General features: G+C 42.4%; 1 protein-coding gene across 45 annotated transcripts in view; it reads right to left on the bottom strand.

Moving 5' to 3' along the window:
• Window positions 1-26,433, bottom strand: part of EPB41 (erythrocyte membrane protein band 4.1) — a 160,472-nt gene that overhangs the window by 56,270 nt on the left and 77,769 nt on the right. For 23 of the 45 annotated variants that reach the window (XM_039511986.1, XM_039511987.1, XM_039511967.1 and 20 more), the window contains 10 exons: window positions 24,519-24,623; window positions 20,456-20,498; window positions 17,944-18,019; window positions 16,826-17,044; window positions 12,090-12,177; window positions 11,357-11,509; window positions 10,165-10,262; window positions 7,996-8,168; window positions 6,943-7,059; window positions 5,282-5,407 (listed from right to left, as the gene is read on the bottom strand). In XM_039511986.1, the coding sequence (XP_039367920.1) occupies window positions 5,282-5,407; window positions 6,943-7,059; window positions 7,996-8,168; window positions 10,165-10,262; window positions 11,357-11,509; window positions 12,090-12,177; window positions 16,826-17,044; window positions 17,944-18,019; window positions 20,456-20,498; window positions 24,519-24,623 (1,198 nt within the window). The remainder of the gene's footprint in view (window positions 1-5,281; window positions 5,408-6,942; window positions 7,060-7,995; window positions 8,169-10,164; window positions 10,263-11,356; window positions 11,510-12,089; window positions 12,178-16,825; window positions 17,045-17,943; window positions 18,020-20,455; window positions 20,499-24,518; window positions 24,624-26,433) is intronic. The other 22 variants (XM_039512002.1, XM_039511979.1, XM_039511989.1 and 19 more) reach the window with 2 other exon arrangements.

Consider the following 26,433-nt stretch of genomic DNA (forward strand, 5'->3'; position numbering starts at 1 on the left):
TTGCATTCCCCATGTTCTTTCCCACCCAATGATGCTACTTGCAAAAACAGCCCACCAATGATTTCCAAGGGGGAATCGTTCTCCCGCCCTCCTGTCTTCCCACGGAATCCCTTCCCTCCGTCCTCCCGAGCGTGGAGAAATGCTGCGCTGCTTCGTTCGCAGCGCCGCCCGCCAATGGGCATCGCTGCTGCCATTCATCAGCCCTCGCACATTAGCGCTCACTTCTTCCGCAACTCCGGCCGTCATCTGGTCGCGGCGGCTCGGTGGAGTCCTCGCGGCGAGGACCGCAGCCAGAGCTGTGGGCGGAGAGCTCCGGCGGGGCGTCAGAGGCGTGGGGCAGGGGTGGGGGTGGCACAGGTGTGGTGGAGTGGGGCGGCATCAGGGCAGTGGGGTGTGTGGGCCTGTGGCAGAGTGCTGAGGCTGCAGGTGGAGACAATGGCACTGGTGGAGAAACACAGTGCTGTCAGTCTGCGATCTGTGGCGGTGACCTAGAAACCCCTGCGAGCACAGACTGTGCAGCTGCACTGCTGCCTGACCTGGTGTGTGCCAAGCATGCCAGCTGGAGGCTGCACTTGGGCCTCAGCTGCTCACTTGCAATGCAGCAGGCGCACTTTGGCGTGTGTGACAGCAGCCCACGCGTACTGTGCTGGCTCCACCGGCAGGCGAGCAACCTGAGCAAGCAGTTGCAATACCGTCAAGCAGGCCGGAGCCAGCCCATGCGCCCTGGATGATGTCCTCGCTGGGTGGGGCTGGGGATGCCAGGCCACTCACATCAAGGATGGTTGGCCGCCACTCCCACGCCGACACCATGGAGGCCAGGGCACCAACCCCAGGGCCAGCTTTGCATCATGGGGGGGGGGGCTTACTACTTGCCACAGCTGTGGGCCAAACAAGGGGGGAGGGGTGGGGCAGGTTCATGGCGTCGTGTCGGGGGGGCGGCAGTGGCAGTGGCTTGAGTGTTCAGGCACACGCTCTTGTTTGCCTGGGCCTATGTGCACAAACAAGCGGATGGGCAGGTGGGCGTTGGGGACCTGGCCTGCCACGGCCTGCCCTGGGCCTATGGCTTGCCCTCTGAGGCGCCACGCCTCGGGCGAGCACAAATCAGTGCGCCTTCAAAATGGCTGTTGACCCGCAGAATGGTGGTGAGATGTGGGGCCCTTGTGGCTGCTGCTTGACTACCTGACAAAGAATAGGATCAAGACCTTGCTGCGCTTGCTGCCTATCAGGTGCTGAGGATGTAAGCTGCCTGACTGCTGCTTGGAGAGGGAGTGAGCATGGCTAGGACCTTGCTTCGCCTTTTCTGCTGCTTGATGCAGCCATCATGCAGCATACTGCTGGAGAAGCGGGCATCGCTGAGAGGCTTAGGCCAGCTCAGAAGCAGGCGGAGGGCATCTGCAGAGCATCCTTTCTGTTGTCCCCCTGATATCCCCAAGTTTCCCACTTCCATATATTTTTTTTAACTTCAGAAGGATTTTTAAAAATTTATTTTAATGTTTTTTAAATTAATAATATTTTTTTTTTTTAGTTTGAATTACTTTGCATTTCTGTGAAACATTTTGTTAATTTGATGTTGGGGTTTGCAGGAAGGGGGTTGGGCTGTGTTTTGTGATGGGTGGGGTGAGCTGTGGGTTTAGGTTTTGGGAGTGGGTGAGGGGTGTGGGGGGGGTGGGTGGTGGGGGTGGGAGGTCTGAGAGGGATGGGGGGAAGGGGTGGGGGGGAGGGCGGGGGGCACACGGGAGGTGGGGGTTTGGGCTGCGGGGGGGGCAGTGGAGGATGGGTGATCAGGCACCAGGAAGCATACAGGACAAGCTGGGACAAGGCAGCAGCCACCAGTACACACCACCCTGAGCGGTCCAGCTTGCATGACCACACAGGCCTGTGTACCCTGCTAGACTGTGCCTGTGCTGACACTGCTGCAGTGCCTGCTGCAGTACCCCAGTGACCACTGTTCAACCACACTACAGAACACACAAGTGACCAGAACAACCCCAACAGAACTGACACAGTGTACAACCAAACCGCTTACACTAATAACAAGAACAAGTTAAGTTAAAACTTGAACTTGAGTTGAAGTTTGAACTAAAAAGAGCGCTTTGACAGTATTTAAAAATTGTCTTTGTTGTTTGTGTGCATGGACAGTTCTGCTGGTTGGGAGGGCCCCTCTCTTGATGCTTTGGGTCAGTTCTTGGACAAGGGGGGGTGGGGACACACTTTGGTGCAGGGTGCAGGGCAGCGACCTCACGGCTGCACTCTCCTCTTTGGGCGCTTGGGCAGTCTTCTGGCGTCTGGCTTGCTGCGGTCTTGCAGAGGCGGCGCCTGCCTCTCCTGCGCTTGTTGACCTCCGACTGATCCTCCCTCCTATCCTGCGCCTCCTGGCTCTCCTGCTGTGCCTGCTGCTGTGCTGCTGCTCTCTCGCCTGCGTGCTCTCTCTGCTCTCCTCTGGGCCCTGGCTCTGGAGCTCATGTCTCTTTCATGCCCCTCTCCTCAGGCCCTCTGCAGTGGTGCTCTGCTGGGCATCCGGGTGAATGGGCCTGCCCGGGAAGGCGCGAAGCTGTGCTGTGTGTGAACAAAGGTGATGTTTGAAAGATGAACATGAACTTGGAACAGACACAGTGGCAGTGAGTTTCCAGAGTCAGTCCAGAAGAGTGAAACAAGAAACAGAGTCTAGTCAGCAGGAGATGAACAGTTCGACTCACGAGATTGCAATCAATTGCAGCAGCGAGAAATAGGCAGAGAAGAGGAAAGATAGCAGATAGAAGCTTACAGTACAAACAAAAGTAAGCCTTACTTGCCTTTACAGTACAGAGTGCTTTAGTGTTGCTGCTTAGCTGTGCTCTGCTGCTCAGCAAAATGTGCAAAAACAAGGGTTATTGAGCATGATCGCCAAAAGCCAGCTGCTACTCTTTATCTCTGAGGCCTGAAGCCCTGGGCTAAGCGAGGCTGTTTTCTTATGCAAAAAAACTCTGTTAGCGAAGGTCATTCTTATGCAAGTAAAACTCTGTTAATGAAAGGTCATTCTTATGCAAAGTAAACTCTGTTTAAAGTAAAACTTCTTTATCAAAAATCATAAAATGCAAAGTAAAAGGTCATTCTTATGCAAAGTACTCTAAAAAAAGCAATATAACACTAACATACACTCCACTAATATACCACACATGCAGCACACAGTACCACAAGGACATCAGTGGCCGCAACAGTACAGAGACACAGACACACAGATGCAGCACATCAGGCGACAGACCCCCAGGCGCTGAGCTGCGATGCTCTGCCTCCTGCCCCTAGATGGTGCATGCACCCAATGATGTCGGCCCTGCGGACAGCTGAGCGCCTGCCCCAAGAAACCAAGCTTTTCCCTCTGCTCTCCTCTTGCTTTGCTCTTTTTAGCTGCCCTCTCCCTGCTCTCTATCTATCTGCTTGTATATGTGTTGTAGCTATTATTTATTTTTATTTTATATTTTATTTTATTATTATATATTTTTTTATTTTATAAAAATTTTTTTAAAAAAAAAAAAATGTTTGTTGTTTAGTTTCTTCTTCTCTGATCCTTTTCTCTTTCTTCCGGGGGTGCGATACGAGGGGGGGTTTTGGGAGATTCCCTGATGATGTGAAGAAGTAGGGCTGAGAGGTGGAAGTGGTGGGAGGGAGGAAGAGCTCGCCGCCCCCCCAAATCTTCTTCATCTCATCCCCCCAGGAACTGAACGTACAGAGAACCGTCCTCATCACACCCACTCGTCGGAGCGGTCCCACTGCTGGCTGGCACTGGCTGCAGACCCACCTGAATGGCATGCAGGTGGAGAGCTGGCTAGAATGTCTGGCTGGGCATGCGGCGTCTGGTGCTGCTTGACTTTCTTTTTCCCTTGCTTTAGTCTTCTTCACTTTCACGCGCGCCTCCACTGCTTTCCCCTCCTTCTTCTTTTTCTCTTCTAGAGACCTTCCTTCGTCTTCGCCTGTTCTTGCGCTTTCCGCGCTTCAGCAGCAGCAGCTCACCCACACACCACAGATCAGATCCTGGGACTTCCCTCCACTTGTCAGTCCTCTTGCATTCTTTCTCTTGCTCTCTCTGCCTCTCTGAGCTGCCTGCTGTTGCTGCTGCTGGGTGCCGAGCCCGAGCGATGTGCAACCAGACCGTCAGCCAGAAACCAAAAAAATGAAAAAAAAAAAAATTCATTCATTTCATGTGGCTGGCCAGAGAGTCCTGTGTGGCTGGCTGCTGTCTCCTGTCAACGCCGTCAGAGTGGTGCACTGTGTGTCTGCTGCCTGCTTGCTAGCATCCACATCCACACCCAGCCCCTCCAAGCAAGCCTGCGTTACGCTAGCGCTACTCCACCTGCCGGGTGGAGGGAATGGGAACTAAAAGAGCCCCCTAGTCTTTTAAAATGGCTTCCTGTGTGTGGCGGTTGTTGTGTTAGTTAATTAACGCTGATAAATAAATGATAAAAGTCCTAGTGTAGACCAGGCCTGAGAAACTAGTTTTGCCTGCCACACTGCAGTAGGTAATATCTGGATATTCTGTAATCTATCACAGAGCTAGTTTACTAGTTTAATCAACCCTTTCCACAGTATCCAAGTAGGAGATATTTCTACTTATTTTACATTTTATTTTATTACATTATGTTGGTCTCCAACTTCTGTAATTTGCCAATAAAATCTGCCTTTATTTAAGACAAATGGAGGTTTATTTGAAGCAATGGAGTGGCTTGGAAAGAGCAACTGACTCCAGGGGAGGCTGAATCACTAGTGAATAGCCGCCAAGAACAATGCAATGAAAAAAGGAGGTTGCAATCTAACTCCTCAAACTGTGTAGCACAACATCTGCCACAGGTCAGGGAGAGCACAACTTGAACAATTCTAGACTTTGTATACTGCTAGTAGGATTCATGACACATATGCCTATGAAAGTGACTACACTGCAGCACTTCCAGCAAGGTACACCACCTTTGGAGGCTGCCATCTGTATGTATGAGTGCATGTACCAATGGAACTGCTGAACCACTGCTGTAAAAAATTTTTATATATGTCTCCCGACCTCACTAAAGTTGTCTGGTTCATAACTACGTTTGATGTAGCATTATGATTCAAGGTATCTGCCACGTTTACTCTGGTTTTAATTGAGTTAGTACCACACCAAAAATTCTAGCCATATTCTATAGTATTTCAGCACCTTTAACACTGGCAATCCATAACGCTGCTCATACATAACAAATAAGCTGTGTAAAAGCAGGTGTAAGTACTGTAGGAGGTGATGTTAGCACGACTGTATGAGAAGCCATCACAGCTGTACCTGGCTGTTTTTGGAACGGTTCCATTAATTTTGATTCTGGAACAGTAACCTTAAACACCTCCACTTTCTCCTCTTCCTCTTCTTCTGCTATTGGTTTCATCTCAATATTTTCAAAAGTATGTTTGGCTAGAAGAAGTTACGAATGCATTAATATACCAAATGGAAGACTGCAGGGAAATAACAGTCACTAATGGTGAGGTCAGGGTCAATGGGGACTCACCTCTTAAGGACTGTGCATGTCTACATTTTGTGGGGGAGGGGCAGCCAACACACTAAAATTGCCTGTTTTAAGCCGCTCTAGGAGTTAGATCTTTAGTATAATTCTGCATTGCAACTGCATACCAGAACAATCAGAATTGTGTCCTGGTGTCTTAGGTGTTAGTCCTTTGTAGTGCCTTGTGGGAGGCCTGGGTTGATCTACAGTATCAATCTCTGACTTCTCAAGCCAGCCGGAGCTGGCAACACTTGCGTAGGCAGAGGTCACTTTGGTGTGGAAGAAGATGGGAATGACTGGCCTGTGTCAGTCTCCATCTTAGGAAAAGTATTGATGGGCCTGTCTATATCTTTTTGGATAGAAACATTATGGCTACAAAACAAGGTTTCTATAGTGAATTGTGGTGGAGTGGAAGAATGGGACTCTACTCAAACACAGATAGGGAGGATGCTGGCTGGATAGAATTATGCACCAGTAAGCATTCATCATGAGTTTCCTTTCATTATTAGAGAAGTAGCAAACAGAGCAGATCTCGGATAACACTGGTATAATACACAAATTCATCCTAACAATATACAAAATTTATAGACATCTCAGCTTCTTTGCCAAGAAGTCACCAAGATACTATTGTAACAAATAATAAACATGTCCTAAGAAATCTAGGCTCTACAAAAGATGGCTCCCCAAGATGTCATGAACTACAAAACGTATTTAACAAGATTTAAAAAAAAAAAAAAAAAACGCGAGCAACCTCTAAGATGAAATCCAAAAAGAGTTTTAAAGCAGATGTTTTAGGATCACAAAAACAATATTCCACATTTTTTAATCTATCATTTATAAAGTACACAAATTTAAAATATAGTCTTATTTGAAATGTAATTATACCTTTAAAATCTCTCCATCTGAGCACAGAGTTTCTGTCTAAAAGTCTGCTGGATTTATTTACAACAATCTGTATCCCACTAACCCCCTCTTTTTGCCCTATCACTGCAGAGATATTAACAGGCCTCTTTTAACCTTGAATGATCCCTTAGAAAACAATATGTTCCACCTTGCATTTAGCTGTGATATTCAGAGTACTTTTACCAGACCTGAAGAAAAGTTTTGTGTGGCTCGAAAGCTTGTCTCTCTGACCAACAGAAGTTGGTCAAATAAAAGATATTACCTCACCCTCCTTGTCTCTCTAATCTCCTGGGACTGACAGCCACAACTACACTGCATACATGTCTAAAAAGTGTAATCAAGCAATTCTATTCCAACAGTTCTCCACACTTAAGGACATAAACCCATCCCAGCCTGTTGGCTGCCTGACTATAAAGACAGATCTTGCAAAGAAATGAAGAAAAAGGCCAAAATTTGTGAAACATTTCAGAGCGATCAAGAACAAGCATAAAAAAGGAAAGGATAGAAAAGGCACTGCAGAGAGTCATAGCCACCACAGCTATACCTGGCTTCTCTCCGAACTGTTCCACAGGTTTTGATTCTGGAATCTCAACCATCACCACATCCTCCTGCTTCTCCTCCAATATAGGTCTGACCTCAATTTTTTGAGACGCATGTTTAGCTGAAGAAATTGTGCACATGTTAACAAGCTACTCATGTAGCATATAGAGAAGGCTGCAGACTTCAATTCTGACAGAAGCGTTAATTTGCTGTTTTTATTTTCGAGGTCTGATATTAAAGCACAAGATTAGTAAAAGTGGAACTTTCCCTTCTCCTATGGTACTTGCCCATAGAGTCTGAAATGAACTCTCATGCCAACACCACTGATGAAGTTTAAAAACTTCTTAGCAGTACAAAACAAGTACCACCACTTGGATCCCAGATGTAGTATGGGGATCCAAAGCTAGATCTGTGGTAGTTTTTGAGAACTACTACATCAAAGTTAAAACGTACTATTTTTCTTTTAGCTTTTGGTGGCAACAGGACAAGCAGGTACAGACTTTTTAGTGACGTGTTTTATGGCATTTTCTCACGACTTGAGTTATTACTTTCAAAACTAAAAAAGAGTCTTGGGAAGAATGGGTGCTGCTTCAGCATATAATAAAAGAAATCTGTTTCAACAGACTTTAGGAATAGGGTCAGTCTTCAGGTTTTAAATTCACATTCTTTTTTGCTTGTCTTATTTGACAGTTCTGTGAAGTGTCACCTCACTGTCATTTATGAGCTTTATAACAAACCAATTTATTTCTCTCTACAATTTTTTCTGCCCACAAATTTTGAATCAGAATTGACTATTTTTTTTAATAAACTAAAATTAACAAAATGAACTGCCTTACAACAACTAAGTGTCTAGAAATATATTCCAGGCACTGTCTCAGTTTCAGACTCTTTACATCAGCTTTCTTCTTTAGCTAAGCTAAATTATTATTATTAATAATAATAATAATAAAAAAAGGTATGAAGCCTAAGCCTACAGGGTGATTTTCAATAGAAAAAAAAATATGGGATGGGTTTCATGTATGGAAACCTTACAATAAGGTAATGAAATTTCACTCACCTCCATCAAGGCTTCTAGATGCCCGTTTACTTGCTGTTCGTTCAAACTGTGGAGCAGGTCTGTCAATCAAGGCACTAGCTTGTCTTGTCTGGGCCTGCGTCCGTCCACTATAACGGAATTTAGAGCCCAGTGCCAGGAATCTGCTCTTGGGAAGTGCTTCAGGGGAAGTTAGCCTGAAAGGTTCACATGTACTTTAGTTTTATATCTTCAAATCACTCGTATTATATAGAAAGAATTTAAAGAGATGGGGGTTGGGGGAGTGGAAAAACTGAATATATTTTTCTAAATGATCTCTTAACATCAGGGGCGGCTCTAGCTTTTTTGCCGCCCCAAGCACGGCAGTAAGGCAGCCTTCGGCGGCTTGCCTGCGGGAGGTCACTGGCCCCGCGGATTCGGCGGCACGCCTGCAGGAGGTCCACCCGTCCCGCAGCTTCGGTGTACCTGCTGCCGAATTGCCGCTGAATCCGTGAGCCCGGCGGACCTCCCGCAGGCAAGCCGCCGAAGGGCCCTTGCAGGGACTGGCAGGGTGCGCCCCACGGCTTGCCACCCCAGGCCCGTGCTTGGAACACTGGCGGCTGGTGCCTGGAGCCGCCGCTGCTTAACATAACATCCACCTGGGGGGATTCTGCATGACTGTGTGCCCGCCACCACGGCGGGATTCCTGTGCTTCTCTGTAGGAAAAAAAACAGGGAAGCTGGGGCACAGGGGGGACCAGGAGTGCAGCTTGGGGCAGGAGTGCCCCCCCCCTAGAGTCCAGGCATGGAGGGGGGCACACAGGGTTACATGCTACTCCCCGCCCCCCCATTTCTCAAGCACAGATATGCCCAGCTCAAGGAAGCTGCATGTCTCCTCCCCAGACTCTGCAGCTGAACGCCACCTCCTGGGCCCTAGTGCCAGTTGTGCTGCCCTTCTGTGTGCTGGGAGCCTTCCTGTTTTCTGTGCAGCAGTGAGTGCCCTCAGTGGGGCAGAGTGGGAAATGAGGGAAGGGGGGGGTGAGGGGGTAGGGAGAAGAGGCAGTGTGGAAGGAACGGGGTGTGGAATAGGGCAGGGGGCCGGAGATAGGAGAATCACAGGGGGTGGGGGGAGCCGGAGACTGGCATGCAGCATCCCCTTAGCAGCAGCTGGGGCTCCCCTGCTAAGCAGACCCATTGAACCCTCATCCTGACAAGCCTCACCCCCCTATACCTGGACCCCTCCAATGAGGCCCGTAAACCCAAACCCCACCTCATTGATCCCCCAGCAGCTGCACCTGGACTCCCAACCCATCAAGCTCCACTCCCTCGGCACCCAGACCCCACACCTGCAACGTTTCTATATTAACCAAAAATATAACATTTAGATTTCTAAGAAAAAGCTTTAGGGAGTAAGGAGTGGCCCTTAGATTAACAACATGGGAGAGTAACATATTTACTATCTAGCAACCATTTTTCAGACCAAAAGACTCATGTGAAGCATCTTATGTTATTTCTTTAGCACAGCAGTTAATCTGAAGTTGTATAAGGTCCTATTATCAAGAATTTTTTCTTGACCTTTATCATATCAGTACCTGCACCTCAAACTCTCAAAGCTGAGAGGTACTTTCTGATACAACAACACTTCAAAGTGGATACCAAAACACAGTGCATGACAGCACCGCAGTCAGCATCTTTCTACAAACCTTGACATCCTTAGCTCTCATGAAACTGTCACTGGTTTTCTCAATCTCAGCCTCTATTTTATTCAATAATCTCTTATTAAAAAGAAACCATTTAGGGGTAAAGATTTTACCACCTGACAGAGATACCAGATAAAATAACCAATATCTGAGTTAAATATTTGGCAAACACTTCTTTATTCTCATTCTCTTATGGCATTTAGATAAAGATGTTATGCTTTCAGTGCCTTACTTCAAGATCTCTGTATTTTGATGGATTTCCTATGTTATGTTCTTGATGGCTAAACATTCATTTGCTAGCTTGATTTATTTTAGGAACACTAAAATAAAAGTCTGTCTCCATACACACTTTTTACTCTTTACAGGCCTTATTACCTTAAATCACTATGGAGGAGAGTCAGACATATCTATCAGCAAAAGACTTACAAAAATTGAGACTTGAAATTAGTATCACTTTTAAAAACCCACTATATTTAAAAAAAAAAATCTTAAACACAATTTTAAGCAAGACATACCTGAAAAAAGTGTGATGTTCAACACAGACTTTCCACAGTTTCTTAGCTGCCCGATAACTAGGTAGTTTGAATCCAATGGTACTTTCATATTGTTCGTGCTATGGAAAATTGCAATGCAGATTATTTTATTGTAGCTACAAGTGACGTATGCAAAAGAACATCACTACATGGAACATACCCAGGTAAAACCCAGGCAAGCAATTCTAAAATTCCCCTCACAGAACTTCTTCGCCATTCTTCCACTAGAGAGATGCAGGTTTGGTCCACAAACCCTGTAGATATATATGAACATATCCAGGCATCTGCAAGAAGGCATAGGCCCTTCTATATGGAGCCTATATTTCTCTGCAGCAGTTCTGGGATCCCCTTTAAAAGGGATTTTCCACCACAGAAATGAAAACATGGTCTGCAACTATATTACATTTCTAGGCGTATTTTCCCGGGGTGGGGGGAAAATGTGTCTCCCCTGGCCTCCCTACTCATTGTCTGCTTCCATTCATGCTGGACCCAACAAGGTGTGGATAAAACAATGCAGCAGAGGCAACTCCATTCCCCTTTCCACATGATCCAGCCCCCTCTACACCATGTTGCTACATACTTTGGCAACTGATAAAAAGTACAACATTCTGAATTATGAATAGTCATCTAAGGTCTTATGAAATGAACAGCTACTTGCTTTCCACAGCAAGAAAAAAAATGTCTTTACCACAGAATCTTCTGCTCTCCTAATTAAAGTTATGTTTCTAAGTACTATCAGAAAGATCAAACATTTTGCTTCATTTAGGTTATGGTGAAATATTTTGTTTATATCTGTATTTCTGCACCAAAGATCTGTTATGTGCTTGTATTATTCCAATGAGAATATGTTCAACAGCAGAATACCATCAGAATACCATACTCTACAAATAGGTGGAGCTAACTACTATGTAATTTATAATTCAAATGTAATTTTATAGGCTCAGACAGATATTTTAGTTTTATATTATAAATTGAATCTACTACAAAGCCAAATAAGACAGGAAATAAGGTATAATTTAAAATGAAAAACCAATTGTACTACTGCAATTATGGAAACAACTTTAAATATTCACAGCACCTTTCTGTTCTTTATGCAAAAAAGAACAAACAACACTAATTAGAAAATGTTTTATGACAATACACGACAAAAACAGAAGATAAACTGGCAATGTACCTCCCCTGGCCGGATCTTAATGAAGAAGCTGCTGCGTTTGTAGGAAATCTTCAGCACTTTGGGCCAAGGAAAGCGGTTGATTCTCAGTTTATCTTTATAGACGAGAAGGCCACTGGAACAGACTCCCAGAATGATGTCAACTCCCTCCAAGTCCTAGGGAAGTTAATACATGTTTATACCTACAGCAGTGTTGGAGTTACAAGTTCCAACAACTGATCACCCAGCATTTTCTCTATACACTCCTTTTGGCTTTTCCTAAATAGCTACTGAATTCATTTGTCCTGCATGCTTGAACAGCTTCCAACTTCCCACGTGCCAAGGGCCAATTTTACTTTCCTTCATATCTCTCCTTAAAACCTCCTCCCTTCTATTGATCTCTTCTCCAACCCCATCTGCCCAAAGTTTGTGTCTGATCTGATAAATACAGTATAAACTCTAAAAGAATTCTGAGAGTGGATTACTTTTCAGGATCAAACATTAGTTTAAATTCTTCAGACTAAGAGCTTGTCTACATTGGTAGGTTTATAAAGAGCTCTCTATAATATACAGAGAAGCAAATCAGGAAGTGTAACTTCCTTTTTATAAAGCTTGCACTAATGCTTACAACATATCTATTATATGCTTGCATTTCTGCAAAGGTGGCTGCCTGCCTGCCTGCCTACATCTTTGATCAGGGCTCTTGAAATAAGGAACCTGTGGGCCACAACGTACTCCAACAACAAAAATCTCTTACCTTAGCTTGGTGAAGGTCAACTCCATACATAGATAGCTTTTTTGCATTCTCAAGAAATTCGAGGTCTGCTTGGGCTGGAGTCATGGATCTAAAAAAGGATATGTGGAGAAAAAAAAGACAATGAACTTACTATTATCTATAATGATGATTAGTTTTAAAGGAATAGACAGTGATCTTCTATTTAGCAAAAGAACTGCTGAGCCTTGGTTTGCTGAATTTATTTTCTGAATGCAGAATGTTATGTTTACAAAAGATACTGCTTCATATTGATTCTATGATAATTCCTCAATATCTTATGCCTCTGAAGTACCTAGGATGACCATATGTCTCATTTTGGCCAGGACAGTCCCCTTTTTAAAGCCCTGTCCTGGGCGCCCTAATATTTTGGCAAAACTGGGCATTTGTCCAAGTTGTCCAGTTTTGCCAAAAAAGTGGAGCATGAAGGAATGTTGGGGAGGAGGGGAAGCAAGTGGCTCGGGCCAGCTCTGCACACAAGAAGGGGCTTCGGTGAGCCCCACACAATGTCCCGTTTCCCCTTTGGGAAACACGGTCACCCTAGTAAACGGACTTGTAGCAGGGTGGATCCCTGCTCCGGATTTTAAGGGGTTTAAATGCGGCTTGGCAGGGCTTGAGAGCTGCTGCTCTCAAAGCTGGGCCGATTGGGGAAGTAGTCGCAGCTGGGCCACACCCCAATCCAGCCACAGCTGGCCCCTATAAAAGGCTGTGAGCTAGGAGCGTCAGTCTCTCTCTGCCTTCAGAGAGAGAAGGGCCTGGCTGCAGGGAACTGAGACAAGGTACCTAGGGTGAAGCAGGGCTGGGGAAAGGCTGAGGAGCTGGGGAGCTCCAGCCTGGAAAGCCCCAGGCTGTGGCCTAGCAGTGGGCCAACAGGTACGGGGGTTGCAGAGGGTAGGCCAAGGCAGCAGGTCCAAACCCCTTTGCCTATGATGAACAGGCTAATACTGCAGTCTGCCCCAGGATGTGGGGCTAGAGAATGACTGGCAGTAGCCACTACTGAGGCGAAGTGGGGATAGTAGGGTGGGGGTTCCCCTGGGAAGGGGAAACTCAGTTAAAGGGGCACCGGGGTCCTGGGAGGGACACGGGGGCCAGTAGCAAACAGGTGGATCACCGGCCTGCAGAGGGCGCTCCAGTGCTGGAATGAGCTACTTCCCGGAGTCACCAGTAGGAGGCGCCGCAGGGGTGAGTTGACCCGTTTACAGACTGAAAAAGGGAAGCACCACTGTAGAGAATCAGTGCCATGATTCGTCAACAGCCAACTTCATTTGCAAAAAAGGTGAACAAATTAAATCTACTGAAGCCAAACAGCAAACTGTGGCACCCACTCAATACTTTTCAGAATCCAGCTATTGTTCTGAGAATTATATGCCAGGGAAGTTGAAATCACTTAATAGGAGACTCTTACTAGGAGCAGGCTAGATGAATAAGACATTTTCTGGGACTAGATAGGTGTCCTGTCCATAGGAAAGGCAATACAATGCAACTCTGGATAACAGAAGCATCCGGATAATGGGGCTATTTTCAGTGTTATTGAAGTATCTCTGGTAACAGGCTTCTATTGTGCAAGAAATGTCCAAATGCTATATTGGGACAGTACTCATTTATATACATTTAGTTTTGTTTGCTGCTTTGATAGCTTACTTACAAAACACTTTACATTTTATGTAAACTGTAAATCCTAGTGTTGTGTCTTATGCAGGCGTGATACAGTACAGATCAACGGGAATAAAAAGGATTAATATGGCAACAACAGCCCATTTTAAGTGGAACAACAAGGTCAACATTCATCTCCTAAACACAAACCCTTTATAGTTCAAATAAAACGGCAATAGCACTAAGAACATTTTATGTGGAAATTCTTTACCTAAAAACCATCTGATGTTTAAAGTTCTCAGAACATCATCCAATATTAATGAATTCATCTATAAGAGGGAGGCTATAGAATACTACAAATCTAGATATAGCCATGTTATTCAGGTCAACTTTTAATAATTTTGTTTTAAACAAAATGCTTTATGTTCACTGGCTCTTTTAAGAGAATAAAAGACGAAAAAAATAATTCAGCGATGTTAGTTGCCTGTTCTATCACAAATAGTACTTTATAACCTGAAGTCAAAGGAAGATACTGAGCAACTGACAAGCTTATCTTCCGCATGCCTCTCCCCCTCAGTACAAATGTAGAGAAATCAGTTTAAAATATTGATTTGACAGTGCAAGTTTGAGGTGTTCATTATAGCTTTGGTATCACCCTTGTACTGAAGTCCACTATAGGCATTACTAAAAAGCGATAAAGAGTCCCATGGCACCTTATAGACTAACAGACGGATTGGAGCATGAGCTTTCATGGGTGAATACCCACTTCGTCAGACACAGAAGCTTTCGTATTCACCCATGAAAGCTTATGCTTCAATACATCTGTTAGTCTATAAGGTGCCACAGGACTCTTTGTCGCTTTTTACAGATCCAGACTAACACAGCTACCTCTCTGATACTATAGGCATTACTGTGGCTCAACTCACAGCTTTGGGGCAGTCAAGAGAGACTGCAGGTTCAAGTCTCACACTAGGGCTTGGGCTCATTTTCAGTGTTTTATGGCATTTTCTTTCTTCTCTTAAAATTACCGACACTTGCACCCCTCTTTCAGATTGTACAATACTTATATATCATGGTGGTAGGCTCCTTAAAAAGTGCAAAGAGAGCTAGATAATAAACAGTTCAGCGTGGTCTCTGTAGTTGAACATGTCAGTATATTAGTGTAAATATGCACAATATAGGATAATATTTCTTTTTCAAAAAGTTAAAAAAGTTTTAGTTTAGTTATTATGATCCTCTAACCTGATACAAGAGCTGCTCAAGAGAGACCCACCAGTATGAAAAGGGAGTCACAGAGCGATAAAGAAACCTTTCACAAATATTAGGTTATAGAAAAAGTTCATTCCTATGGGGTCAAAAGACATATCTGGCTTCAAGACGAAGCTTGATAAGTTTATGGAGGGGATGGTATGATGGGATAGCCTAATTTTGGCAATTAATTGATCTTTGATTATTAGCGGTAAATATGTCCAATGGCCTGTGATGGGATGTTAGATGGGGTGGGATCCGAGTTACTACAGAGAATTCTTTCCTGGGTGCTGGCTGGTGAGTCTTGCCCACATGCTCAGGGTTTAACTGATCACCATATTTGGGGTCGGGAAGGAATTTTCCTCCAGGGCAGATTGGCAGAGGCCCTGAATGTTTTTCGCCTTCCTCTGCAGCGTGGGGCAGGGGTCACTTGCTGGAGGATTCTCTGCACCTTGAGGTCTTTAAGCAACTATTTGAGGACTTCAATAACTCAGACATAGGTTAGGGGTTTGTTACAGGAGTGGGTGGGTGAGATTCTGTGGCCTGCGTTGTGCAGGAGGTCAGACTAGATGATCATAATGGTCCCTTCTGACCTTAAAGTCTATGCGTCTATTCCCTTTAATATCATCATCCAACAAAGTTGGAAGTGCAGCTACATACCTAGTAATACATTTGAAAAACTGCTACACTCTGAAATCCTTCCACCGAGGTAGAATGCAATTGTACAAGCTCTCTCCGTATATTAAGATCATGAACCCCATCGGGTAGAGGCCACATCTTTTTGTGTTTTATATGGTGTTGGTGCTTAGTAAATAAAACCAATGCACCCTATAGCATGATGAGAGTTCTACTCATGTCAGCACCAAAAACAAAGTTATGCTGAGATCTCAGTATTTACACCTTTCATGCCCACTTCCGATGCATTTGGTGTTGTACAATGTTATTTATTAGTAGTATTGCAGCAGCACCAGAAGACTCCATTCAGGAGGTAGGCCACTGAATCCTAAGTGCTAACATACAAAAAGGAAGACAAGGCCCCCTCCCGCACAGGACAACTGAACAACAATAGAAGAGGAGAAGGGAGAACAAAGGACAAAGTTAACAGTATGCGCACTATATAGTTCGAAGTGGAATCAAAGCCATCCTCCACTGTCATAAGGGTGATGACTATAGAGACTCCAAAAGTGGGGTTCTTAAAGATATTTTAAAGTTTCACAGAACTCTTCTAACTAACCAACAGCTGCAGGATATTCTCAGAACATTCTCACTCGTTTTGGACTCACCAATGTTTTCACCAACTCCTTTGTTATTCTTTATATTGCAGTAGCGCCTAGAGGTCCCATTGTGCTAGAGACCATACAAACAAGTAAAATGAGAACACAAAGACAACCTCTGCCCCAAAGAGTCTAGGATTATGACAAGACACAAACGGTGGACAAATGGACAACAACGGGAGTGAGTGGAGGGGGAGAGGGGAAGGAAGCAGTAAAGGCTACAGTTTGTAAATAAGTAGTCTCAAGGGGTAATTAGTATTGCATGACCAACTCTGGACTCTCTCAGTGCGATGAAGGAATCAGATACTATCAGGATAGTTTATGCAAAGCAAGTGGGTTATAAATTCTGGAAGGACTTTTTGTAACTGTTTGGAGGTTTTTTATTTACTTAAAGCAGATGGATTTTCTTTGTGAACTGAAAACTCATCTATGAAACTAACTCTCTCTCTCTCACTGTTGTTCTGTTTGAAGGCTCACAAAAGATATTGATGGCCCTGAAAAGAAAAACAAAAACAAAGAATTTGGGAAAATACTAAATGGCTATAATTCTAATTACCCCTTTTACTTTGTGGTGCACAGACAAGTTCCCTTAATACCAGCACTCACCTGTATGTTTTATGTAGTTCCATGACTTTATCTTCAAGTTCCTTTGTCTGGTTTGGGGCCAGTTTAAACTCACTGACATAATCTGCACTATGTAACTCAGGGTCATAATCTCCCAATTCAGACTGGACTGTGTAAGAACTCAGCAGGGCCAGTGTCGCAAAGGAACAAGGCAGACGCCCTGTAACAATGTCATGTCTAAGCTGAAGACACAAATAATACCTACAGGGAAGAAGCAGAAGATGTGATTTTAACTGAGAGTTCAATAGAACAGTGGTTCTCAACCAGGGGTCCGGGGCAGGTTTCAGGGGGTCGGCCAAGCAGGACCAGCATTAGACTCGCTGGGGCCCAGGGCAGAAAGCCAAAGCCCCATCACATGGGGCTGAAACCCAGGGCCCTGAGCCCCACCACACAGGGCTGAAGATGAAGCTTGAGCAACGTAGCTTCACGGGGGCCCCGTGGCACGTGGTCCCAGGCAACTGCCCTGCTTGCTACCCCTTAACACCGACCCTGGCTTTTTTATGCAGAAAACCAGTTGCTGTGGCACAGGTGGGCCATGGTGATTTTATAGCATATTGGGGTGGGCCTCAGCAAGAAAACGGTTGAGAACTCCTGCAACAGAAACAAAAACGTGGTCATTTTATTTTGAGCGCAAGCGCCTGAGGAAATGAGGAGGAAGGCCACTTTTTATGCTGCTAAATGGCATGGAGTGGTGTTTGTATTGGCTTATAAGAAAAAAGAGTCACTGCACCCTCTTCATTCAAAGGATAAGGGCTACACCTGCAGTAGTCTGAAAGGAAGAACGATCACAGGATTTAAAAATAAAATCACCCCCTTCAAAATGGAGCAGAGGATGCTTTTGATAACTGAAATCAGACCTTTAAATGCCTTGAACAAAGTATGCGTAGGGATGCATACATAAAAATCATGCACATATAGACTTCAATGCAGACTGTCTAGTCCTATAGTATTAACTCTAAAATATACCTGAAAACAAAGGTATAAATAGCTTTCGAGCTTTTACCTGAAAAGCAAAACATTACACACTTGTACTTTCCATTCTCAGTACTTTACTAAGTGAGCCTGATTAGCAGAGTTAGTGGGAAATAATGTGTCTTTACCTCGTTATATCCTCTGTCAGCTGTGCTGGATCTGGTGGATAAAACTTCACATTGAATGTAAAGTTCCAGGGGCCTCCTGTAATTAGAAACATATAAGTTTTGAAAATTTACAACAAAAATGTTCACAATACAGAAGTTTATAAAAATTATGACTATCAAATCTGACTTTAAAAATAAAGCATTCAAATGATATTTTATATTTGAATGCTGCCATTTGAACTATTGATTCTAGAATGTAGTTTAAAGAGAAGTGATAAAGTTTCTGATCTGTTTTCATTTACTTAGCTTAAAATATATCTTTTATGGGGAACACGTAAGCAGACTATGTGGAGGTAGACATATTCAGATAATATAAGAAATGTGGAATTCACTTGTTTTGGAATCTACTGCTCATTAAATACTTCATACCTCTTTGCTTTTCATAGATGTGATCAAGTATGAATAAAGGACAAACTGTGGTGTGGGTTAATGAATTAGCATTTTACCACCAAAGACTCAGGTTTTAAATCTCCCTTAGGTGAGAAGAAAGAGGTTTTTAGTGGTTAAACATTGGCCCATGCCACACAGCCACCATATAAATTCAGTACAAATGTCAATGTGTAGTCAAGAAACACCCAGGACTAAAACAGCAAGCATTTTGCAGGTCAAGACTGAAATGTTTTAGTACAGCTGAATTACAAGGTTTATTTAGCACTTTCAGAGATCGTACTTAGCTCTAATTAGTGTAATCAGTCTTACTTCTAGGAGTACTACAATTATATTCAAAATGCATGCTCAGCCACTGTTCAATAAATCACATCTAACAAGCAAATTTATACAAAAATGAAACTTTTCATATATTCTCTGGGAGTCATACTATATTTGAAAATATAGATTTTTAAACAAACTGATAAGTGAAATCATTAAAAAGATACAAAATATAATATTCCAATCTAGCACCTTACAATCATAATTACATTGTGTGGACATTAAAACTCACCCCTCCCCTCCTTACTTCAGAGAGTTCAGATACCAAGAAGGCAGTAGCTTTAAAGATTTATTTTTTCAAGTGTTCAGAATGAGGTCACCATTTCCTCTTGGAGGGTATAATCAATTTTGCCCTTAGATAGCTGACCTGAAGGGCAGAGGCATTAAATGCTTCAGTAGGGAATTTCTAAAATTGCTGCAAAAACCTGAGTCAAATATAACGACTTCATTCATTACCCTCTAATTCAATAGTTTAAAATGGTACTTAATTCAGGAAGGCAAGTTTTCCTGATTTGGTTTCTTAAAAGATTTAATAAGTCCCATATGGGGCTGGGAAAGGGGAGGATGGGAGAAATCAAACAGACTCCATTTACAGATTTGCCTCTTACCCAATACCATAACTGAGTTAAGAGACAAATCCTACCATTTTCATTCTATGGTGCCAGAAACATTCAAATTATTCATGAATAAGTTCAAGATAACAGTGAGCAACTTTCCATCTATTTTAAGGGGAACACAAACATTCTGGGATTGTCTGTAGAAAAGTACTGTTCCCTTTTTTAGATCTGTATCTTAATCATGTCATTTTTCCAGTAAGACTATTTAAATTTATCTCAATCAGCTGAGTGAAATAAAGGGTTCCTTTAAATATCATCCTGCTGTAGGTTTTTGCACCAGTCTCATAATATTGTACTTTTACCACTAATGTCTCAACAGAGAAAAGCAGCTAAAGCTGTGCACACAAACAATTGCTTTTGTAGATTATAATAATAAAAATGGATGACTGAATGAAGAAGCTTTCCCAGTGCGGTTTGTTTATTAACACCAATGGAGTTTTGCCTCTATTATGCCACACAGAGAACCTCTTCAGTTCATAGCTTTGTTGAAATACCTCTCTTCCTCCCTGTAAACCTACACAGAAATTCACTTTCACTGCAGTGAGAAGTCTTGAGTGTGTGTATTCTTTGAAGAAAAACTGGTCTCTGAAAATGGATCCACATGGACACTGGTCCCTGCACTGAACTGGCCCAATATCAAAAGAAGTCACCATCCATTTCTGCTTATACTGTGAGACATTCATCCTGACACTGTTCAAGCCACTTGTTCAGCTCAGACAACCCATTTGGATGCCTGAACACTTTTGAAGAATCCACAAAAGTTTGCTACAGCATATACTTTTCTTTTCCCGTTTCCCATCTCCTTATTTATCCTTAAGTGGTTCTCCATGACATTCATCTCATTCCCGCCCCCCGCACACACACCAGCAGGCTGAAAGACATCTATCTAATTCTGGACTGCACTATGGAGGCACAGCATCTGTCTACCTCCTGACAATGTACTGTAGGATATTCTTCATTGTACCAAAGTGCCACTATTAAGAGTAAAAAGAGGGAGTGCATGCTGTTTGAACTTGTGCTGATCCCTGACAAACACCTTTCCATGAACTCTAACTGGTCTTCGGGGGTTCTCTGAATTGTAGACCAAAGCTATAAATATCTACCAATAAAAAAAAGAAAATAGATCAAGATGAACTCAATCCACTTACCATGAACCTGCTTTTTTATTTCTTTGGCAGAATCCAACCATGTCTGTAAGAGGAGAAAACAGTAAAACTCACATGGTTGACAAGTATGAAAAGAAACACCACAGGAAACAGTTGAGGAGATAATCTATTTAGACATTTTTATCCAGTTTCCTCAGTTGCCCGTAATTTATCTCCTTTATTTGTATTTTTGGGGAGCAAGGAGGTGGTGCAAAACTAATGCCAGTGAAATTCTTTCACAGTCCTGCCAATGCTCCTCCTTCAGTTATAATCTGAAACATCTCAGTCTTGAGCCTCTTCTTAGCAGAAGCTATCAGTTGTAACACACTGTATGAAGACAGTGCAATATTGATAATCATCTTCTAGAGGCTAGAATGAAGCCATCAAATTCATGTTCATGTGACCTAAGCAGGATTTGTAAACCTGTGTCTTCTGAGGTGAAAAACTAGTATGCCTACCCCATTCAGCCCTCTAAGCTCATCTCTCTTAACCTAAAGGACATTTTACTTTACATGTTTACTGGTAAAAACTGTGGATAAGTTTAATTTAAATTCATTATTAAAAATATGCTCCTTCTACTCGTCCAATCTTTACAACTAGTGCTATGAAACCCATGAAAAACAAGGCCCACAGGCCATCTACACAGTGTTTTTGGGGGTCTATGGTTTTGTCAGCATAGCGATTTTAAATGTAAGTGCTGATGCTACAAATGTTAGTTTTCTCCAGTGAGAATGGGACAGCCTAGCTGACTGCTCTAACGCAGCCTGAGTGCAGTCATGCATTCATGGAACTCATCCTGTCTGCCTAATCCAACAGACAATGAGGGGTTCGGTAATTAATGATACTCTTATCCAATGCTGTTTCATGAATCAGTGGAAAACAATTCTCCCTTTCAGACTAGTACAAACTCCAATATAAACTCCTTCAGTGCTAAACAGTCCCTCTATTCACTTTCCCACATTGGAAAAACAGAGGATGAAAGTGCCCTTCCTTACAGACACTGTTGGTTTATTTCTGAAGGTAGAAATATTTAGGTATGATATTTTCATGTGTATGTGCACACGCACACCCCCTCTCTCCCATCAAACCCTAGCTATCATTTTAGAGGAGGTTCAAATGTTGGTTTGTTGACTTATTAAAATCACTTTAGCTGGTAAATCAAATAACTAGGTGAGGGCGCTTTTTAGAGAGTACTGTAGTGCTGGAGGGAATGCCAGACTTGGAAGTTTACACTCCATTAAACAGAAAGATATATAGATATAGCTATATAAGGCAATTATCTCAAAAGAGCAAAAGGTGGCTGCAAACATTAATAGTTTATTCCAGACTGGGATTAAAATCTATATCAAACAGCTGTTTAACTCTCTCATTCTTGGTTTTAAGTGACAATAAATCTCCGACACCGAACAATCCTGCTACTAACAGTGTTCTCTCACTCACTGCAGTCTGTAAGAAATTACAGCAGCAAACTCCGAATCAGACATCGAGTAAAAAAAAAAAGCATGTGTATAATTCTGTTTTCAAAGTCGGCAATGCAATTAGCTTTCTTCCACTCCTCCTGTCCCAAACCTAAGGAAGCCTGCTTGACTCAAAAGTAAGGGATATAAAGAGAGGCAGACAAAAGGGTAAGTGGTCAGAGAATGATGACCTGGCAATTTTCTTCCCACAACACAAAACACATTGGTTACAAGACTTAGCTTGAACAGCTTGACATTTCTGCCCTTAAAAATATCTAACAATGTTTTACATATAGTAGATTTCATTCTTGCAGTAAGGGGTTGTTTACTCCATACTTAATGGAATCAAATTCTAAATATAAGATAATAAAAACGAAACTTCAGCTGACATGAAAGCCACCATTCTGTTAACTGTCCACACGAAGAATCTTTCTTTGTAACTTTTAAAGAATCTTTTAATGATTTAATTTCTTCATCCCACCATAGTAAACCAGTTTATCATAAATGATTCCAATATGCGAAACAAGGAGGTAGCCAGAATACTGACCATAAGCTATGAAAAGTCTTTAAGTACATTTCAAGTCAGACAATGATTTGAAATCAACCCCTAGGTAGGCTTAATTTTTACTCAACAAGGCCTTACTTAACTTTTATGTCAGGCAGTCTGATTTGTTAAAGAACACTCAAGCAGGTTAAAACAACAATGCATGACAATGACACTGCAGAAATCTAAACAAAATCAAAGTAAAACTTACCAATTTGAGTTTCAGTATGAAGAATTTAACTTATTTTCAGCAAATACATTAAAAATTGCATTGCCTCACTAAATACTTGCACTTTTAGTATTTTCCTTCCCTTCTGTCAGTGACAAGCCTCAGCTTGAAATATTAATCCAGAATGGCCTCCCACCAAATCTTGTAAATGCTGACAAGAGCTCCAGGGACATTTTCCAATGATGGTCATGCCAGCTGGAGCCATTCTCTTGTGATAGTTTTCCACTCTAAAGGGAAAAGTGCTCCAAGAAGGCTACATACTTATTTGGTTAGTTCAAATAATCACAAATAAGTGTGGATGAAAACTGAGTTTCCATTTAGCGTTTTCCTGTAGAAAATCAAATGTAACTCAAAATTTTCTAACTCCATTTCCTCGGTTACACACACAACAGGAGTGGAATTTACATATGCAACTCCATGGGAATTATCCAAATAATTCCCTTATGTGTGCACAGAACACAGTGTTAAATCTGGAATCACTTACATTTCTTTCCATTTTTTACAAAGTTGGAACAGCCAGTATTGTACCGCAGAATACTAGGGTGCAGGGAGTAAGTGGTTTCCAGTCATAATATTGATTGACTGGTTCATTCAGATACATATGAGCAGTATACCCATGGCAGTGAAGAAGGACGCACTTGCCTGATCAATAAAACAAAACAAACCTAAGGCTAAATCACTAAGAGTCAGCCATAAGAGTCACAGACAAGTCAGGAAGAGGAAGAAAATGAACACAGGACCCTTCAGAAATTGAGATGAGAGATACCAATCTACATACACTTGACTCAAATTAACAGCTAAACCAAATATGCTTATTTACCCCCAAAATACAAGACGTTGATTACTCCTCTTATTGCCTTTAGTACATACATGGAATAATTTATGACTATGAAGAAATTCTCTGATTTCCTTTTGTGCTCAGGTTCTTCCACATCTTAGTATTTACTCCTCTATCCTATCCACTCTATTTTGTAAACCACAATTTTTTTTTTTAAAAGGAAAAACCCTAATATCTCCAACACTTCTGAATAACTTAAATCCTTGAGTTCTTCTGTTGTATCTTTATAATGCAGTAATAAGAAAGACAAAGACAGACAGAAAAAAATACTAATCTAATCTATTTTGCATGTAGCTTCAGTTCCTCTAGAATAGATTTTTCCAAGTTCGTTTTGCTCCCCTCCATTAGCAAACCCCCCGCTGTCCTATTTTATAGTAGTTTCCATTTTATTCACAGTATCGTTACTCTTACAATTCACACACTTTGCCAATTCTTAGAAAAGGTCTTTCACACATGGGGAAAAAATAAAGATATAGCTAGATTAAGCATAATTTTTTTTATCAGAGTGGTAGCCGTGTTAGTCTGGATCTGTAAAAAGCAACATAGAGTCCTGTGGCACCTTATAGACTAACAGACGTATTGGAGCATAAGCTTTCGTGGGATGAAAGCAAGGGACCCTCAATACTTACCCCAGCACCTGGGATGTATCTGCTACATTAGGTGGGACAAGCCCACTGCACTTTTCTCTTGCTACCCACAAAGCCGTCTGCTGGAGAGGTGTTGGCAGGCATCCCCAGTGTAGTGGGCTGTGGAGTTAACACCCCATTGAGAGATGGGATAGTTCCCCCTCACAGCAATTGTATTGAATACTATTCACCCATGAAAGCTTGTGTTCCAATACATCTGTTAGTCTATAAGGTGCCACAGGACTCTTTGTTGCTTTTTACATAATTTTTTGGGACGCTACACACTTCTTCCCATTTTGGAGACAATAACCTATCAAGAAGAGTTTTGGGTTTTTTTGATTGCCGACTGTAGTTCCACAAGCACCTTCTTACCTTGGAAGTTGGAGAGTCCCATACGGCCAGTCCAAAGTAGTCTTCTTCCAGAAGATTGAGGTGCTCGCATACTTTTCTAAGCAGATCCTGACCCTTGGCATGTTTCTGCAAATAAGTAACAGAGATTCAATATTATACATTGTTTTTTGCCTCTCCTCTCCCCGCTCCCCTCCCCAAAAACTCTCCCACTACATAACCACTGAAGAGGGCTGGATTCTTGAGAAAAGAAAGGATACTGACTGGCTCCTCAATTTATGGCCAAGTATTTCACTTTACGGGCAAGAGCATCAGATAGGAAATTCAAATACAGCAAACCCGAATTATTGGGGAAGTGTTTAAAACTGATGTAGACTCTGTTCCTGATCATATTGACTAAGCATCCTGAAAGTCATTTTATCTGCACATCAGTTTACCCATCTCAAAAAAATGGGTATATAATTATTCCCTACCCAAAAGAGGTGTTGTGTGGCGTAAGTGTTTATAAAATGCTTCGAGATGGTACTTATGCTACAGTGATAGGTGGCAGTACAAAATGCTACATTAGCTAGGTTTATCAAGTGGTGATCAGACTGAGACTTGTGACTGGAAATAGCACCTATTATTCTGACACTGTATTTTGGGACACAGCACGATCTAGTAGATTAAGCATAAAACTGGGAGCTAGGAACCTTGGGTTCCAATCCTAGCTGTGCCGCTGACTTCCAATCACAAGCTCCCTGTCTCAGTATTCCCATTTAAAATTAGAATAATATTTATCTGTCTTTATGATTAATTTAGGTTTTTTCTAAATGTTCTGAAGTGAAGTGTTATTTAAATACTACACTTTGGGGAGGTTTGTTTGATTTTTCTTTAGGCATTCATTACACCACCACTTTCAGAACAAGAATAAGCACAACACCACAAGAAGCTCCCCGGGAAATAAAAATTACTTCTGACCCACTGTATTTTCATTTTTAAAACTACTTTAAATGCTACAATATGTTCATTTTAAATTAAAAAGAGATTAAAAATTAAATCTAAATATCTGCCATATAGCAGAGTTCAACAAAATTTCAGACTGGGTCTAATCCACATACATTTGTCCTAACGACTAGATTCTATCAAATATTCTAGAGAAACAATGGACATTTTGATAATTTAAGCTTTAGATGTTTTAAGAGAATCAGACTGGCAGAGAGAGAGACAGAAAGAAACAGAGACAGAGAAGCTATAGCCTAAAGAGATTTACAGCTCCAGGGATACAACTGTAACTACAGCTAAGAAACTACAAACTGCATCAAACAATTTTTTTAGGCTTCAACTACATAATTGTCCCAGGCCTTCCCTTAAAAGGTCAGCTACTTCTTGTGATTGGATAAGGTTTTGCCCCAACCATGTTCCTCACCATCTCTAGGACATAAAATTATGTTACCAGAAGCATCCCATGTGATAGCAATGGTAGAAACACTGTTACACGAACACTGATGCACTGACCTAATTGTACAGGGTCATCTAAGGTAACTGCTTTGCACAAGAAGTCCTAGAAACCTAAACAGGTCACAAATGAGCAACTAGACTTAACCAGTGGGCTCAGGGCTTAATTAGCTCAAAGACTAAGTGCCAGATTGTTTATGTGTCGGGCTAGTACTCAGATGTTGAATTAGATTTCTGTTGACTTCTTATTGCTATGACACTGGGATCATCCTATGAGATATATATGAAAAACACGTACAGCCAAAAACCTTTCAACTATAGGGAACTGAGCAGAGCTTCTGAAATTGATTTAATGGGGATGCTAAAAACATTATTTGTTTACTGCTATTTCTATTCTGAACAATACTGCTAGACATTGTAGCTCTACTAGCAATTTTTACATACTCACATAAAAGGGCATGTGGCCCAGCTCATCAGTTTCGTTATTGTGTCTTGAACATTT

The sequence above is a fragment of the Mauremys reevesii genome, linkage group 23 (assembly GCF_016161935.1).
Source record: "Mauremys reevesii isolate NIE-2019 linkage group 23, ASM1616193v1, whole genome shotgun sequence".
Classification (NCBI taxonomy): Eukaryota; Metazoa; Chordata; order Testudines; family Geoemydidae; genus Mauremys; species Mauremys reevesii.